The 13,711-nt window shown below is 36.9% G+C and overlaps 1 protein-coding gene across 9 annotated transcripts in view; it reads right to left on the bottom strand.

Moving 5' to 3' along the window:
- PPP6R3 (protein phosphatase 6 regulatory subunit 3) overlaps positions 1 to 13,711 on the bottom strand; it is a 50,404-nt gene that overhangs the window by 20,143 nt on the left and 16,550 nt on the right. For 5 of the 9 annotated variants that reach the window (XM_041481295.1, XM_041481296.1, XM_041481300.1 and 2 more), the window contains 10 exons: positions 8,961 to 9,193; positions 7,769 to 7,955; positions 6,815 to 6,952; positions 6,215 to 6,280; positions 5,245 to 5,357; positions 4,668 to 4,781; positions 3,895 to 4,024; positions 2,646 to 2,798; positions 580 to 729; positions 24 to 88 (listed from right to left, as the gene is read on the bottom strand). In XM_041481295.1, the coding sequence (XP_041337229.1) occupies positions 24 to 88; positions 580 to 729; positions 2,646 to 2,798; positions 3,895 to 4,024; positions 4,668 to 4,781; positions 5,245 to 5,357; positions 6,215 to 6,280; positions 6,815 to 6,952; positions 7,769 to 7,955; positions 8,961 to 9,187 (1,343 nt within the window). In that variant the 5' untranslated portion in view covers positions 9,188 to 9,193. Of the gene's footprint in view, positions 1 to 23; positions 89 to 579; positions 730 to 2,645; positions 2,799 to 3,894; positions 4,025 to 4,667; positions 4,782 to 5,244; positions 5,358 to 6,214; positions 6,281 to 6,814; positions 6,953 to 7,768; positions 7,956 to 8,960; positions 9,194 to 11,078; positions 11,102 to 11,186; positions 11,315 to 13,711 lie in introns of those variants that run through there. The other 4 variants (XM_041481292.1, XM_041481293.1, XM_041481297.1 and 1 more) reach the window with 3 other exon arrangements.

Below are 13,711 nucleotides of genomic sequence, written 5' to 3'. Positions count from 1 at the left end.
GAATGAAGAAACTAATTACTCACTGTTTCTTCTCATTCATCTCCCATGCTTCAAGTATTCTTTCTATTAATTGGCACTTAAGGAAGAGCTGTCAAAAAAGCAAAATATGCTTAGTAGCAGTAAAATGGAACACTATTTATGCATTTTACAGTTGATACTAAAGTCTGCAAGACTATTAATTTCACATTCAGGATATACACTTTCATTAAAGAGTTGAAACTTCAGTAGTCAAATCACAGCCAGAAACCTGCAAGATAAACCTGTATTAATTCCACTTCTCTAAGTGCTGTGTTGTTGTAGTAGCATAAAGCTACTGAAATAGTGATTTTAAGCCTTAAAAATAGGAAGAACTTCAGGGAAAATGAATACTTGCAGCTCTTCACCATGCTCACTTTGAAGCAACAAAAAAAAAAATCTACTCTATGGCAGTGTCAGGTTTAACACCCTGAACTAACATTTTAAGTAAAACCAGAAAGACCTTTTTTTCATTCTATATATTAAGTAGAAAGAGGCATATTTTATGTAAAAATAACCGCATGAAAACAGTAAAATTTAAGAGACTTGCAAAACACAACTTACATGTTTCAGTAAAAGATTGTCCCCACTGGAATCCTGATCTGTAATTGTGCCATTTTCCGTGTTTTCAAGAGGACTTGCAAGAATCAATGCAATACAGATTTCTACTTGAGTATGCAAAAAGTTATTCCACGTATACTTAAAAAACATGTCCTGAAAAACAAATTCACAGAGGTTTACACAAACCAAGATCTTTTCATTAAACACAAACAGCAGTCTCAACCACCTAATTATTTGAATGACAACACGCGAAGAAATACTTTAAGTTTTACACTAAGTATTATTGTACAAGAGAAAATTTGTGACCCACAAAACCAGTTAACTTTTGTGCTTGCCATTTTCTGAATGCAAGGAATACTATCCTGGATCAGAACAAGAATGCAACTAACTGGATTTATTGCAGGGGTCACAAGTAATGCACTTTCCGACTATGAAAACATAGTAAGACAGAAATAATGCTCCCTACTTATATTCCTTCTGTCAGCTGCAGCCCAGAAAGCTCCACAGCCAGAAGCGTTATTTATGACCTTAGAAGTCCTTGACTTTTTTGAGTTCACTTGACCTTCCCAGTATCTATAATATCCTTCTATAAATGTGCTCCTCACTTCAGTGAGATTCCTTATAAAATTGTATCTACTGGTTTCAAACCCATCATCCACCACCTCAGATAATCTAGAAGCAGTTTAAAATTATTAGCAAAGTCCAAGACAAATACCGAAGTTGAAATACAATAAACAGATTCCATTCAGTCAAGTTCCTGCTTCTCCACATTTTTTCTCTTAAACACAAGTAAGATTTTTGTCAAGCCTAGTTATTTTAGGCTATTCATTGGAAAATTCAAATGACTGCTGTCACTGGGAAAATGTAGTGAGTTCTGGAAATATGTGCAGTGATTGGAACAGTATTGAACAATTCTAGTCTCATTCAAAGTACAGCTAAAGGTCTTCAATCTATCTTCAGTCCTCCTAAACTAATGACATTCACCCATAACTTTTCTGAAGTCAAGTCTGCCCAGTAAAACATGTGCTGTTTCAGCAAACAGCATGAAGCACTGAGGTTTTCATGGCTACAATTCCTTTTTTCCTTATGTAAAACCTGCAACAGAAAAGTGTGTTCAAACCTCATTGAACACAGTTCACAACATAATCTATTTACAAGAACATGCAAGCATTCATAGTGTGTATGCTCCCTTAGACAGTGGATCTAGGAAAAACTGCAGCTACAGTGAAGTCAGCTATTTGTATAAAAGTTAGTACCTGTCTGCAAACCTAATTGTGAAGAAAATTTGAGATGGAAACATTTCAATCACACTGTAATAATCAGTCACGGGAAAAAGGGGTTTTGGACTAAAAACAGGGAAGAGAAGGTATTTACACTTTAAGCTTGCAACTGCCAACTTAGAAGTTTACATATTGTTATTCAGTAACTAGCTTAAGTTCTACATTATTTCAAGTTATTTTTTAATCAACCAACATTTGGATTTCTTGGGTGAACCGAAACACAGAGTTCATCTGCTATAGTGGAAGTATGAGGTCGGAAGTACTCAAAATACGTGTTCACATCAGCAAAGAGCAATGAGTTAGGTAACCGAGTTTGTCGTACACCACCTTGCTTTGAAGTTTGAAGGAGTACAAGCTCCCAAGAATAACTGCTCCTTTATAGGACACTGCTGAGATACTATTTGGTAGGCCATATATTGAGAAAAAAGGGGTTTTGAGGGAACAACTTAAGAGAAAAAATGAAAATAGCAATGAAGACTTGAACATGGCTGAACACTCGAGAACATCCAGTTGAAAATAAGCTTATTAAGAAAACCAGTTCATGTATTTATGAAGGTGTAGCAAGTAAGAACCATTCAAGTGGTCAGAAGCAAACAATTCCCTCAGACAGATTAACAGTAAAATCCAGTATTAAAAGTTCTTAAACGAAGCAATAGACACCACAATACAAAGGTGCTGAAAAGTTAAGCTGGAAAATAAGTTAGACTGGAAAATTATCTTCAGAGTCAGAAAAAGCAGACAAGATCTTAACAGCAATCCATAAAAATCAAGACAGCATAAAGTTCTTACCAGTATGACTCCTATGCTGTTAAGTTCTATAAGCTCCTGATTCACACTGCTTGTATTTGTTTGTAAAAGGCTAGATATTAATCTAATCACATTTAAACGTGTGTTTCCTACAGGTGGATCCAGTACACCCCAGGTTGTCTTCATGACACTTTTCTGAAAAAGAAAAAAGTTTAATATATAAACCCATTAAAATATCTTTTAAAAATTCAGCTTATCATTTCTACATAAAATAATTGAATAGTGCTTAAAAATAGATACACTTAGTCCTTGAGCAACTGTCTTACCTTCATCTTGCAAAGCAGCCCCATTTTTAATTCCAAATGCGGTAGCTTATTTTAATTCCACAGACAGGAAGCACTAAAACCAGTCACATGAAAGCTACAACTTGGTAAAAAAAAAAAGATTGCTAACTACAGACAGGATCTCAGAGTAGATGAAGTCTACTCAACCTTGACAGGAATTACAAGACAGCTCCTCAGAAATAATTCTCACTCAATCCAGCTATATTCTACATTACTACAATGTACACAGAACAGCTAGGTGGACAGTCTCAATATATTATAATGCCTCAGCAACCCTAACTTCATACACTTAAAAAAAATTCACGTTCATTTCTCTGTTAAAATCTGCAGCACCCAGTTCAGGGTGCAGTGCTCCAACTGAAATTCTGCCAGTGAAAATGTGAGTGGAAGATACAAATGGATCACAGGTAAACCCTCTATTTATACATTTTTTTGATTTTTGGCAAGAGCATGACAGAGGTAAGTTGCTTAAATCAGGTAAAAAGCCCAAGGAATTTAACATGCCTAGGGTGCAGAGATATGCCATGGAGCTAATCTACTTGGGTCCTAGGAAAAGTCAAGAGAATTGCATGAGCCTGATACGGGCCGTTACAAGGTTCCAAACAACTGCAGCATCTACAGTTCATGTTTCCTATCCAGACTGGATTTCCAAGGAGAAAATAGGACCTCCCTTGAGACTATACAGCAAATCTCTTTTTGTTGCTTTTAGGAAGAAGTAACTGCTCCAAGGTTATCATGCTAATTAAACCAAGTTTGTGCTGGAAAAGCACAAAGCACTGCTGTTCATTATTACTGTTTGCCTGAGCCAAAGCTCACAACAGGCTAGGAAGTAGCCTGGGTGCTTGCCTGAAAGTTGTCAGACTGGGTTTTGTTTATTATCATCTGCCTAAAACAGACACATGGTGAGTTTTGCTTCAATTAATTTGTTAACACAAGATTTCACTTACTTTTGGAGGCTCCAGTAGGAGCTCATGGAAGGATGAAAGTCGTGCTTTTATGGCTTCTAAAACACTTTTGTTGACAGAATATGTGGAATTGCTCATGCCTGGAGGACAGATCTCTATATGACCTTCAAATCTAAAATGCACATAAGCAGAATTTAATTAGTACCAAAACTAGTTGTAAAACATCTCTGAGGTATGTAACAGTTCTGAAAGGAAGTTAAAATAACAAGGAGGTAAAAAATACAAAAACCTAGGGTTACACACACATAAAAATTAAGTGTGATGGTTGAAAAAGAGATTTTCCCAAACATTGGCCCTAGTATTTCTAGGTTTATTGTGCTTGAAATCCCCAAAATAGTTTTGAGATTTGTTTTATTGAAGCAAATAAAGAGCCTTGTTTGTCTATCTGAAACAACATAAGTTGAATGTATCAGAGATACCTGTTCAGCAGTTTCTCCAAATGAAATTGCAATAGTATTACAAGTAACTTTTTAAAAGTCAATATCCAGTCACTGCACACACCCATTTACTCTATCCCCTGTATCCAGGAACAAACTGATGAAATGTATTTAGTCTGATCTGTCTGTTGGTACTCACACTAGAAAAAGCTGCAGAAAGATCAGTCATTTGATGAAAGTGCAGTAATGCCAACCACAATGACTTGATTTGCATTTTTACTCCTTCAGCAACAACAGGTCACAGAAATGGTTTGGTCACAAGCACATGGAAGGCATTTGCTACTGCAGGCATAAACCAAGTGAAATAATAACACTTACGTCTGTCGTCTTGTCTCAAGTAAGGTCAATAGGATTTGGATTGCACTGACAATTGCAGATTCATTTTTTTCTTTATGAAAAATATTAGACAGAAGCTGCTCTATGATTTCTTGTCTGAAAAGAAAAGCATTGGTAACAGATGAAAGCACTTCAGGATACAGCTGTTAGCAGAAGTAACTCCCACTTGCCCACATAAAAAAAGGGAAAATGGAATACAGGAGAATCTTTTCTGGCAGAAATATACACTTAGATTAACTTAAAACAAGTAACAGAACATAGCTGAAGTGTACCATATTTAGTCTGCACAGTATCAAGCTGACCTCCACATGTAAGACACCATTCAATTGGGCAGCACAGGAAATAATTTAATGAGAGCACTTCTCTCCCACATTCCCCACTAGAAAATCCTCCAGGTGTCCTCTGCCTACTTGCCAAGTTATTTTTCATCACACAAACAAAAGATGGATAGCCAAGAAAATTACCCTGAAAAGAGCTTGTCATTTCTGAAGGTTTTCAAAGTTTCTTTCTATAGTTTCTTATGAAGTGAGAATAAAATCAAAAATTCAAACCAACTTACTTCTCTAAACTTGCAAGCAGTGGGTCTGGTTCTGAACTGTTCTGTACTTGTAGCATCTGGTCTCTGCTTAGACGAATAATTTCACAGAGTGACTGTGATGCATTTGAATGCCTCTGAAACAGAAAAACAGCCTTTGCACTACAAGAATAGTAACATGATGGACTCTAATTCTTCAGTTAAAAAAGGTGAAAGTTTCAACATGAACAAGAGCTCTCCTACCCAAAAAACATTCAGGCAGTAGCTTTATGCCATAACTAACCCTTAACAAAACAAAAACAACCCTTGAAGCGTGAGGCAGGAATCTATTTCCAACATTAAGGTGGCAAAATACAAGAGCTGAATCTTCCAACAACTTGAAGTATGCCAAAGCCTTTGATAAGGATCTCAAAAAGAGGGCAGGCAGGTGAACAAAACCACATAACCTTCCTCAAATAACCACACTTAATATAGAAATCAGCTTACTGAAAAAAGCAAGCAGAAAACAGTAAAACTAAAAGTTCTAACACCATGTTTACAGCTGAACAGATGCAGGGGAGCACCAGTGTTGCCTTAAGTTTTAGCCCTGTACTGCATTAGTGTGTAAGTGAACTTCATAGAGTGTTAGTAAGCTCTCTTCAGTTTGGTCACACAAAATCCTTCCAGGCCTGAGAACCAATGTCACCATCACAGCCTCAGGCCTGAAAAGTATGAACTAAAGTCAATTGGGGGGAGAAGCAAACTGGGGCAACGTGACTTCATTACCAGAAGCTGTAATTGGACAATTAACCTCTGATATGCAAATAGACCAACCAAACTGACATCTGAGAAAACTCATGACCACTGTCCATCTTGGGTGTAGCCTCTGCGAGGCTCCTGCCCTGCCCAAGGTGTAGCTGTTAAAGGCCTTTAATAAACACCCACTTGGCTCTCTAACTCTGTCTAGCCTCTGTTTTAGGTAGCCAGTCCAAGGCATCAGCACACCAATACTTACATCCTCATCTTGAGATGGGTGTACGATTTCCACAAGCCGCTGGATAATTTTCTCCTCATTCAGCCACTGTAAAAATGTTTGTGGATGTTAATAAGAATTTTTCCCAAGTGAATTAATTAAATGAACTCAAAAAATTGAAAGTAGCCTTTTGACAACTGCCACAAGCCATAATGTCAATACTTCTAAATAAGGATTAACAGTATTTCAGAAAAAAGAAAAAGTAAAATCAGCATTTTGAGCCACAGCAGAAAAGAAAATCTTACGTTAATTTCAACAAACTTTGATGCCAAAGTGTGTTTGGCAATGTTCAAAACAATTTAAAAATTGCATCAGGTGTATGTTAGATATCAAAGACTGGGGAAGAGACCAGCCACTCAGGTTCTAAGTTGTCTCCAGCAGCAGTAGGGTTTTACTGGAACAATATTGGCAGCTCAGAAATAAAAACAAAACCAAGAACAAACAAACAAAAACCACAAACAAACAAACCCCCACACATCTAATTTCAGCATATTCAAGAAATAAACTTAGTAAAGCCAGCAAAAGTTAAGCCAGCTTAGAGTTCACACATGTCAGACAGAAGTTCTGCGATATTTTACTTACATTCAGCACTTCTTGCCGGGGCTGTGGAGGTTCTATGCAAGTCAGTAGCCTGAGCAACAAGTCCATGATAGCAGAGGTCCCTATGTGCTTAATAATGAGGTCTACAAAATCATGCTTCCTCTTTAAAAAATCTACAATCTGGAAATGAAAATGTAAACTTATATTTGCTTCATATATTTTTCATGATAAATTACACCAATCACTTTTCATTTCACTCTCCTATCAAACTGATAAAATAGATGAAAACTTTCTTAAACACTTCTGCCACTTAAAGCCTGCAGTACAAGACAAGATAAAATAAAACCCAGGCACAGGGCAGATCCATACTACATACAGTGTGTCCTGGGGTCTCCTCTCAAACCCAACTTGCTGACCATAAACTACTTATAATCCAAAGCAGAGTCAGGTTTTCTTTTTGGTATTAATCAGTCTTATCTCTGTTTAGTGGGCAAAGCTCAACACAGCAAAACTCTTAACACAAACAGTATCTCAGGTTTGAGAGTCAGGTCATTGCAGCTGTTTGCAGTGACTGGACCACATGCACTGAGTACAAGAGCATTTCTGAGCAAGGACTCCAAATGTTTCTCTCCTTGCTCTAAATAATTCTTCACACCAAGTCAGGATCACTATCACTGATCCAAGTCATTTATGTTTGCTTTTAACAGCAATAAATGCAAATATGATCATATAAAACACTGAGCTAAGCCAAAAGGTAGGCACTCACACACGGATTGCATAAATAGCTCAGGCAAATCTGAATCAAATACATCCTACTCATCCAAGTGTATTTTTTAATCATGTGCATAATGAAGAGGTGTCTTCAGCTAGGGTGGAACCTGAACGCCCTCTTTTGACTCTGCTGCTATCCCTCAATTGTGTATCTTAAAGCAGAACTGCTGAGTATCACAGCTTTATCAGAGCACTTGTAAAATTGGTGAATTTGCAAACAGTTACCTGTTCTGGTTTTCTGCTGATAAGAATACTTAACACCTTGCTGAAGAAACTGGCCAGTAGAGGGTTTAGAGGAGATTCATTTAAGAGGAAGCTGTACAGTTTCAGGAGTAAGGATTCTTCTTCTCCCAACCTATCATTGATCTGTGAGACATCTGATGTAAGCAGCTCACATGATATGTTTGGGTATCTGGGAAAAGAAAAAATTATTCATAGCTCATACTTTGGAACTCTCATACTTCATGCTCTGAATTCAGAACCTGGTAAAGCATCTGACTAAATTTTCAAGCAGGGTTGGTCTATACTGAAGTAGCAAGCTAACACAAAATAATCAAACTGCACATTCAGCCTATAAGCTCTGTTTTCATTTAAGAAGGGCACTACTTCAATCTTCAGTAGCAATAGAACACCAGTAGGGAAGTTGACAAAGGAAAGAGCAAGCTTTCATTTCAAGATCTATTGTTAAATCCATCTCTTCAAGTACTGACTTGTTATTTTCTTCAATTTCTAACTCTACTAGAAACATTCACAGGAGGCTTGGTTTTTCAAGAAATGGTGAAGTTCTGTAACTAAGAGTGTAACTTATTTCACGTTATTTTAACACACCATTTTAAGAAAAAAAGCACCTTTCTGTACAGACACTAAAATAGGCCAAAAGCAGTAGAAGTGCTTTTCTACAAACTGCTACATGGATTTTGAGCTTGAACCTTCTCAGCAAGCCAGAAGTCATGGCCATACTCTGGAAAGGAAAATATCAGCATTGGGACTCTAAGGACATTGTTCCAAGGAGTATCACGAATCTTCTAAAAGGCATCTTCAAAACATCTTACAAATAAACAAAACAAAGCTAACCATTCGGTTATATTACCCGAGAAAGGTTTTTCATTCAACTATTTTCTTAAATACAACTACAGGAATCTTAATGTGAGTCCTAGTTGGACCTTTTTTTAGCAACTCCTTTGGATATGAACCGGTTTTGGAAGCATTTGTGAGTAAGAAGTTTCCATTTGAAAATGATGCATATATTAGAATGATTTACTTAGAAGTTCCATGAAGCCTTTTGAAAACATAATCTAAAACACATCAATACTGTACTATACACTAGCACACAGGGATTCACACTATCAAATTAACTAGATTTACTTAGTCCTCTTTCCACCTTCCAAATCTCCCCCAACCCCAAAAGTTTTCCTACTTATATCGAATTTTTTCATCCATGTCTTGAGGTGGCTCTTCAATGATAAATGAAACTAAGTCTTCCAAACATTCTGACTTCAGCAGAAACTCTATAAGTTTGCGATTCTGAGCCTTGCACTCCTGTAGAACATCCTCTTCATCCATCAACTCCTTCAGTGTTACATCTTCTCTCTCTAGAAGTGTATCTATGTGTGATGACGAATGGAGATCAAATTTCCAAAACATGCTGGTCTGTGTAAGAAGAATAGCAGTATATCAGCAGTAGCCATTATTCTAACATCCAAAGGTAAGAGTTAGGCAGGGTTTTACTTACATGAAAGGAACATGCTAATTTGCATTAAAGAAAAAGGTATGAAATTTGCTTTTCCCATTCCTTGTTTTTAATCTACACATTGAGTCAGAGATTCAGAACTATTTGCTCAGCAATTAATCAAGCTGGGTGAAGATGAAATGGACAGAGAATAACTGCACTGAAATATCACCCCCACCACTGAAGAAAACCTCTATAAAGGTAGAGGAATTAAAAGAATTTCAGTTTGCAGGGAGCACACTTCAGAGTGCAGGAGCTAATTTCAACACTACACTAATTGTCACTGCCTCCACAAACTTGACAGAGGAGTAATATCAAAGGCCAAGGTGTGTTACACAAACATGTCAAGGGCAGTGGCCCCAAGCACTGAAACACTCTAAGAGGCTGTAACAGATCTGTAAGAACAAACAACTTCACCTTTTCCTATAAAATGCTTTGGCACCTCTATATTAATTCTGTTTCTCCAAGACACCTTTTGAACAGTTGCTACTGAGACAACTGTGCTATCAGAAAAGAATATTTCAGTCTACAATATATCCAATAAATTCTTGCTTTCACCTCTCATTAAGCTCCACACAAACACTTCATTTCCAGCCAGCCCTGAAAACAGGGCTTTTACATGACACTTGACCTCTGACATGGTATTAACTGGGCTTATATGAATGCAGATGTTAAGTCGACTGAAAAGAGATACTAGAACATGCTAAGAAAAACTTTCCTTTCCTTACAATTGAAAGCAGCAGTTTTGAGCAGCACACTTAAAGAAAGACAGACAGACTCCTTTTCCTCCTTTAGTAAATATTTTCAAAATGTGAAAGATTAAATCAACGCATTAGTTACTGCTATGCATTAGCAATATCAGCTGTGAGGACATGTAGTTAAGGCAGGGAATTTCAGTGAACAGTATTACTTTGGCAAGGACACTTCTGTAAACTGTAGGCTGTATACAGGAGCAAGCTTAAAGGCAATGATCCAACTATGCTGTTGTCATACACTCAAAACACCCCATAAATATAGACTAGAAATACCCAATTCTTTTGCAACTAAGAGGCAGCATTTAAGCACTTCCAAGTTGAAATTGATTTAGCATGCATACTAGAGCTACTTAGAACAGCATTGTGTCAAATTTAGTAATTGAGCAGTTTGGAAACAGAAACAACCTCAAGGATCTAGCAAAACCTTTGTGTCCAAAATCTTTCCATTAGCAAGACTTTCAGTATTCAGTCTAAATATTATAAAACTTGGTATATTCACTATGGAGACATTTTAATTGCTTTGAGGGTTTTAATTGTTGCTTTAATCACAACATACTGATCACCTTACTCTGCTTGACCTTTTTTCAGAAGTTGTAACATTCATAACTGGCCCTAGACTACATAGCTTTCTGTTTATAAAGATATGGGGTTCAAACAAAACCAATCAGGCAATGTACAGATTTATTTGACTGCAGTACTGGTACTAATCTAACATCCCATGCAAGTATTAAATGATTAGGAAGCAGAAAAAAACCTATTTTGTACTAGAAGTATTAGTAAACTTTCAAGCAGGGTTTAACACACCTGATCTAACAAATTAGCTTAAAACAATTTATACAGTTATGCAAAACACTAGCTTGTGGGTAATGCAAGCTACACACAGACTAACTGTAAGGAAGTGAAAACAGTGCATTATTAAAGCCAGAGGATATTTTTTCATTGGGATTTTTAAACCTCTAGAAAGTAGATCAAATCCCTCCCCTTGCCCCAGTTAGTGGAAGTACCATGCTCATAAGTAACCATGATCAATGCTAAGTCGAGATGTAAATACCTCTGTAGTGATTAATGCTCATTTCAGCGGCTTCAGTGTATTTCTCAGTCAGTTATTTCAAGAGAAATTCAACAATGGAAAAGAGCAATAACAAAAAAAGAGGCGTACTACTGCAAACATGTTACTGTGTTATTTCACAAACTGTCTCCCAGGCAAGCTCCTTTAGGGGCTGCTCTCTCAATATGTCAGGTGCCGGCCACAGATTATTCCATCACTTCTCAACAGGAGCCCAGGTCCTTTGAAATAAGGAAAAATAAACAACATAAACTGTGCCAAAGGGAAAGTCAAGGAACCCTGAAGAGAAGAGAATTTTCTCAGGCATTATTACTGACAGTAATCTAGAATCAGCCTAGCATAGTTTTGATTGGAAGTTTTAAAATCAAAACATGTTATTGCTATTTTTCTCAAAGCCTACTGTTCTACCCTCCCTCCCAAAATCTACTAATTCTGAATCACCACCATGCTTTTTCAGATTTCAGTCCCATTAACAGAGTCGGCATTAGGCCTTCTGTCCAAAACCCACAAGTGTGCTCCTTCCAAAACTTCACTACCTGCAAATTTAGAGAAAACTCAATGGATCACATGGGTTGTGTTACTCCCAATGTTACTTCACTTTCAGCCAGAGCAGAAAAAGACATTTGGACTTAATGCAATATACAAAAGACTTCCAAATACGAGACATGCTCAAGGTTAGAAACTACAAGAAGCAAAATAATCCAGGATGATGTTAAAAACTTACATGTGGAAAGACAAAATGTGTTAAAAGTTGGTAAAGATGTTGCATGTATTTGACTGTCTTTTGTAACATGTTAGTTTTCTATAATCTCTGAAAGTTTCCAGTAAGCAAGATTAACATCCAGTTCATTAAACAGTACTTACAAAAGTTTACATGAACTTGATCAGCAAGTTCAGCTTATGACAATTCAATATTCTGAGTAACATCTAACGTCTTAAAAAATATTGCTTTGTTTTCTTAATTAATATTGTTAACAGATTCTTCTCTGAATGAATGCTGAATATCATCCCATGTAACAAACACTTGACTTAAATCTGAAAAGAAAAAAAGTTCAGCAAAGCAAAGAAAGCCTGCTTTCAATTGCTGGCATACAGGTTACTGAAATTCTCACTTTTATCATGTGCTAAATGGAAGAAATAATGCTTAGAACCTTTCAAACCGAGAAGGAAAATTAAATCGTCGTCTGTTACAGGGAAAGAAAACCACGCAAGTATTTTAAGCAGTAACTAATCAGCATTTCTTTCTGGAGGTTAAGAGCTTAAGCGGCATTTCTATCAAAAGGAGTTGGTAACAGTTGTATCACAAAGTCTCTCTGTAGCTTCAAGTGATGGTAGCTGTCACACACCTTTCCTGAACACATTCCTGTTTTCAAGCTACCACACTAAGATGTGAATTCCTGTCAGATAAGCATACAGTTTCATTTTGGACAACGCCTCCTATACTGAACCTTTTACAAAAGAGACTAACAAGTGTTGAAAGCATCCAGAAGTCTTCAGTAAATAAGAAAACTAAAGTAAGCTGTTCCTTTGAGTTGAACTTTGAAGCATCATACTTAGGTTAAACAAACATGAAAAGGGGCTTTTACGTTGAGTTCCTTCTGACTCAGTACCTCAGACTAAGCAGACATGGGCATCTAGACCAGTACAGAAGGAAAACCAGAAGGATTTCAGTAGCCAGTTCAAGGCTCTTTACCTGATAACTACATAGGCATATACACAGAGCTTCAGGTAGGAATTTCACAGATTTTACTGCAATGCCCAGTTTCATTTTTCAAGCAAGAGAAACTTTCAGTGTCAAGCGGAGGATTCTATAGTATGTGAAATTCTGAGAAATGCTACATATGGAGTTGTAACAATTACTGCATTATAAAAAAACCTCAGAATCTGTCACTTTTCTTTGTGCACTACTGTATTTTCTTACTATAGAGCTCAAGCACACAGATGGAAAAGAAAATTAGTTACTTTTGCACCAACACACACAACTGAAACACGATACATCTTAAGTGATGCAGCCTTACTTCAGCAAAACAGGATTTATAATTTCTGTGCAGCAACTAGCAAAAGCCAACCTAGATGCTGAATGCAAGGAGAGCAACCACCAAAGGAGTCCTTGATTTTAGGACGGTCTTGCACTTCTTAATTATAAAAGAATTTCCAATGCAAAGAATGACTTGATCCTAAAAACCAAGTAGGTAGGTAAGTTTAAGGAAGGATAAAGTAATGATGAAGATAATTTATTAAGGTTTTATCATGAAAAATTTTGGTAGATTATCTTCTAAGACTTTTAAACACATTAAGAGATTTATTTCAAATGCCAAGCATGCCCTTCAGCCAGCCTCACATAACCTCACCTAGTTACTATCTAGGTATGTTTAGTGAGATTCCAGCTTAGGGCAGGGGGTCCCCTTTCTGCAGTCAATGGACACTGTCCTAGCATTTATAAAGTGCTTATTTTGACACTGAAAAGTGTCAAATCTGTTCAAAACAAAAGTAAGCATGAATGCACCTCTGAAAAAAATTTAGAGCTGAAGAGAATTACCAGTAAACAAAAATGACAGAAGGCACTCCAGTTGCTACTTTTTAAATTGCCTGTTGTACTCAGCAGAGCATCACCCACT

Source organism: Pyrgilauda ruficollis, unplaced genomic scaffold, assembly GCF_017590135.1.
Source record: "Pyrgilauda ruficollis isolate IOZ18807 unplaced genomic scaffold, ASM1759013v1 scaffold55, whole genome shotgun sequence".
Taxonomy (NCBI): Eukaryota; Metazoa; Chordata; class Aves; order Passeriformes; family Passeridae; genus Pyrgilauda; species Pyrgilauda ruficollis.
This window is presented reverse-complemented; position numbering and strand designations above follow the sequence as displayed.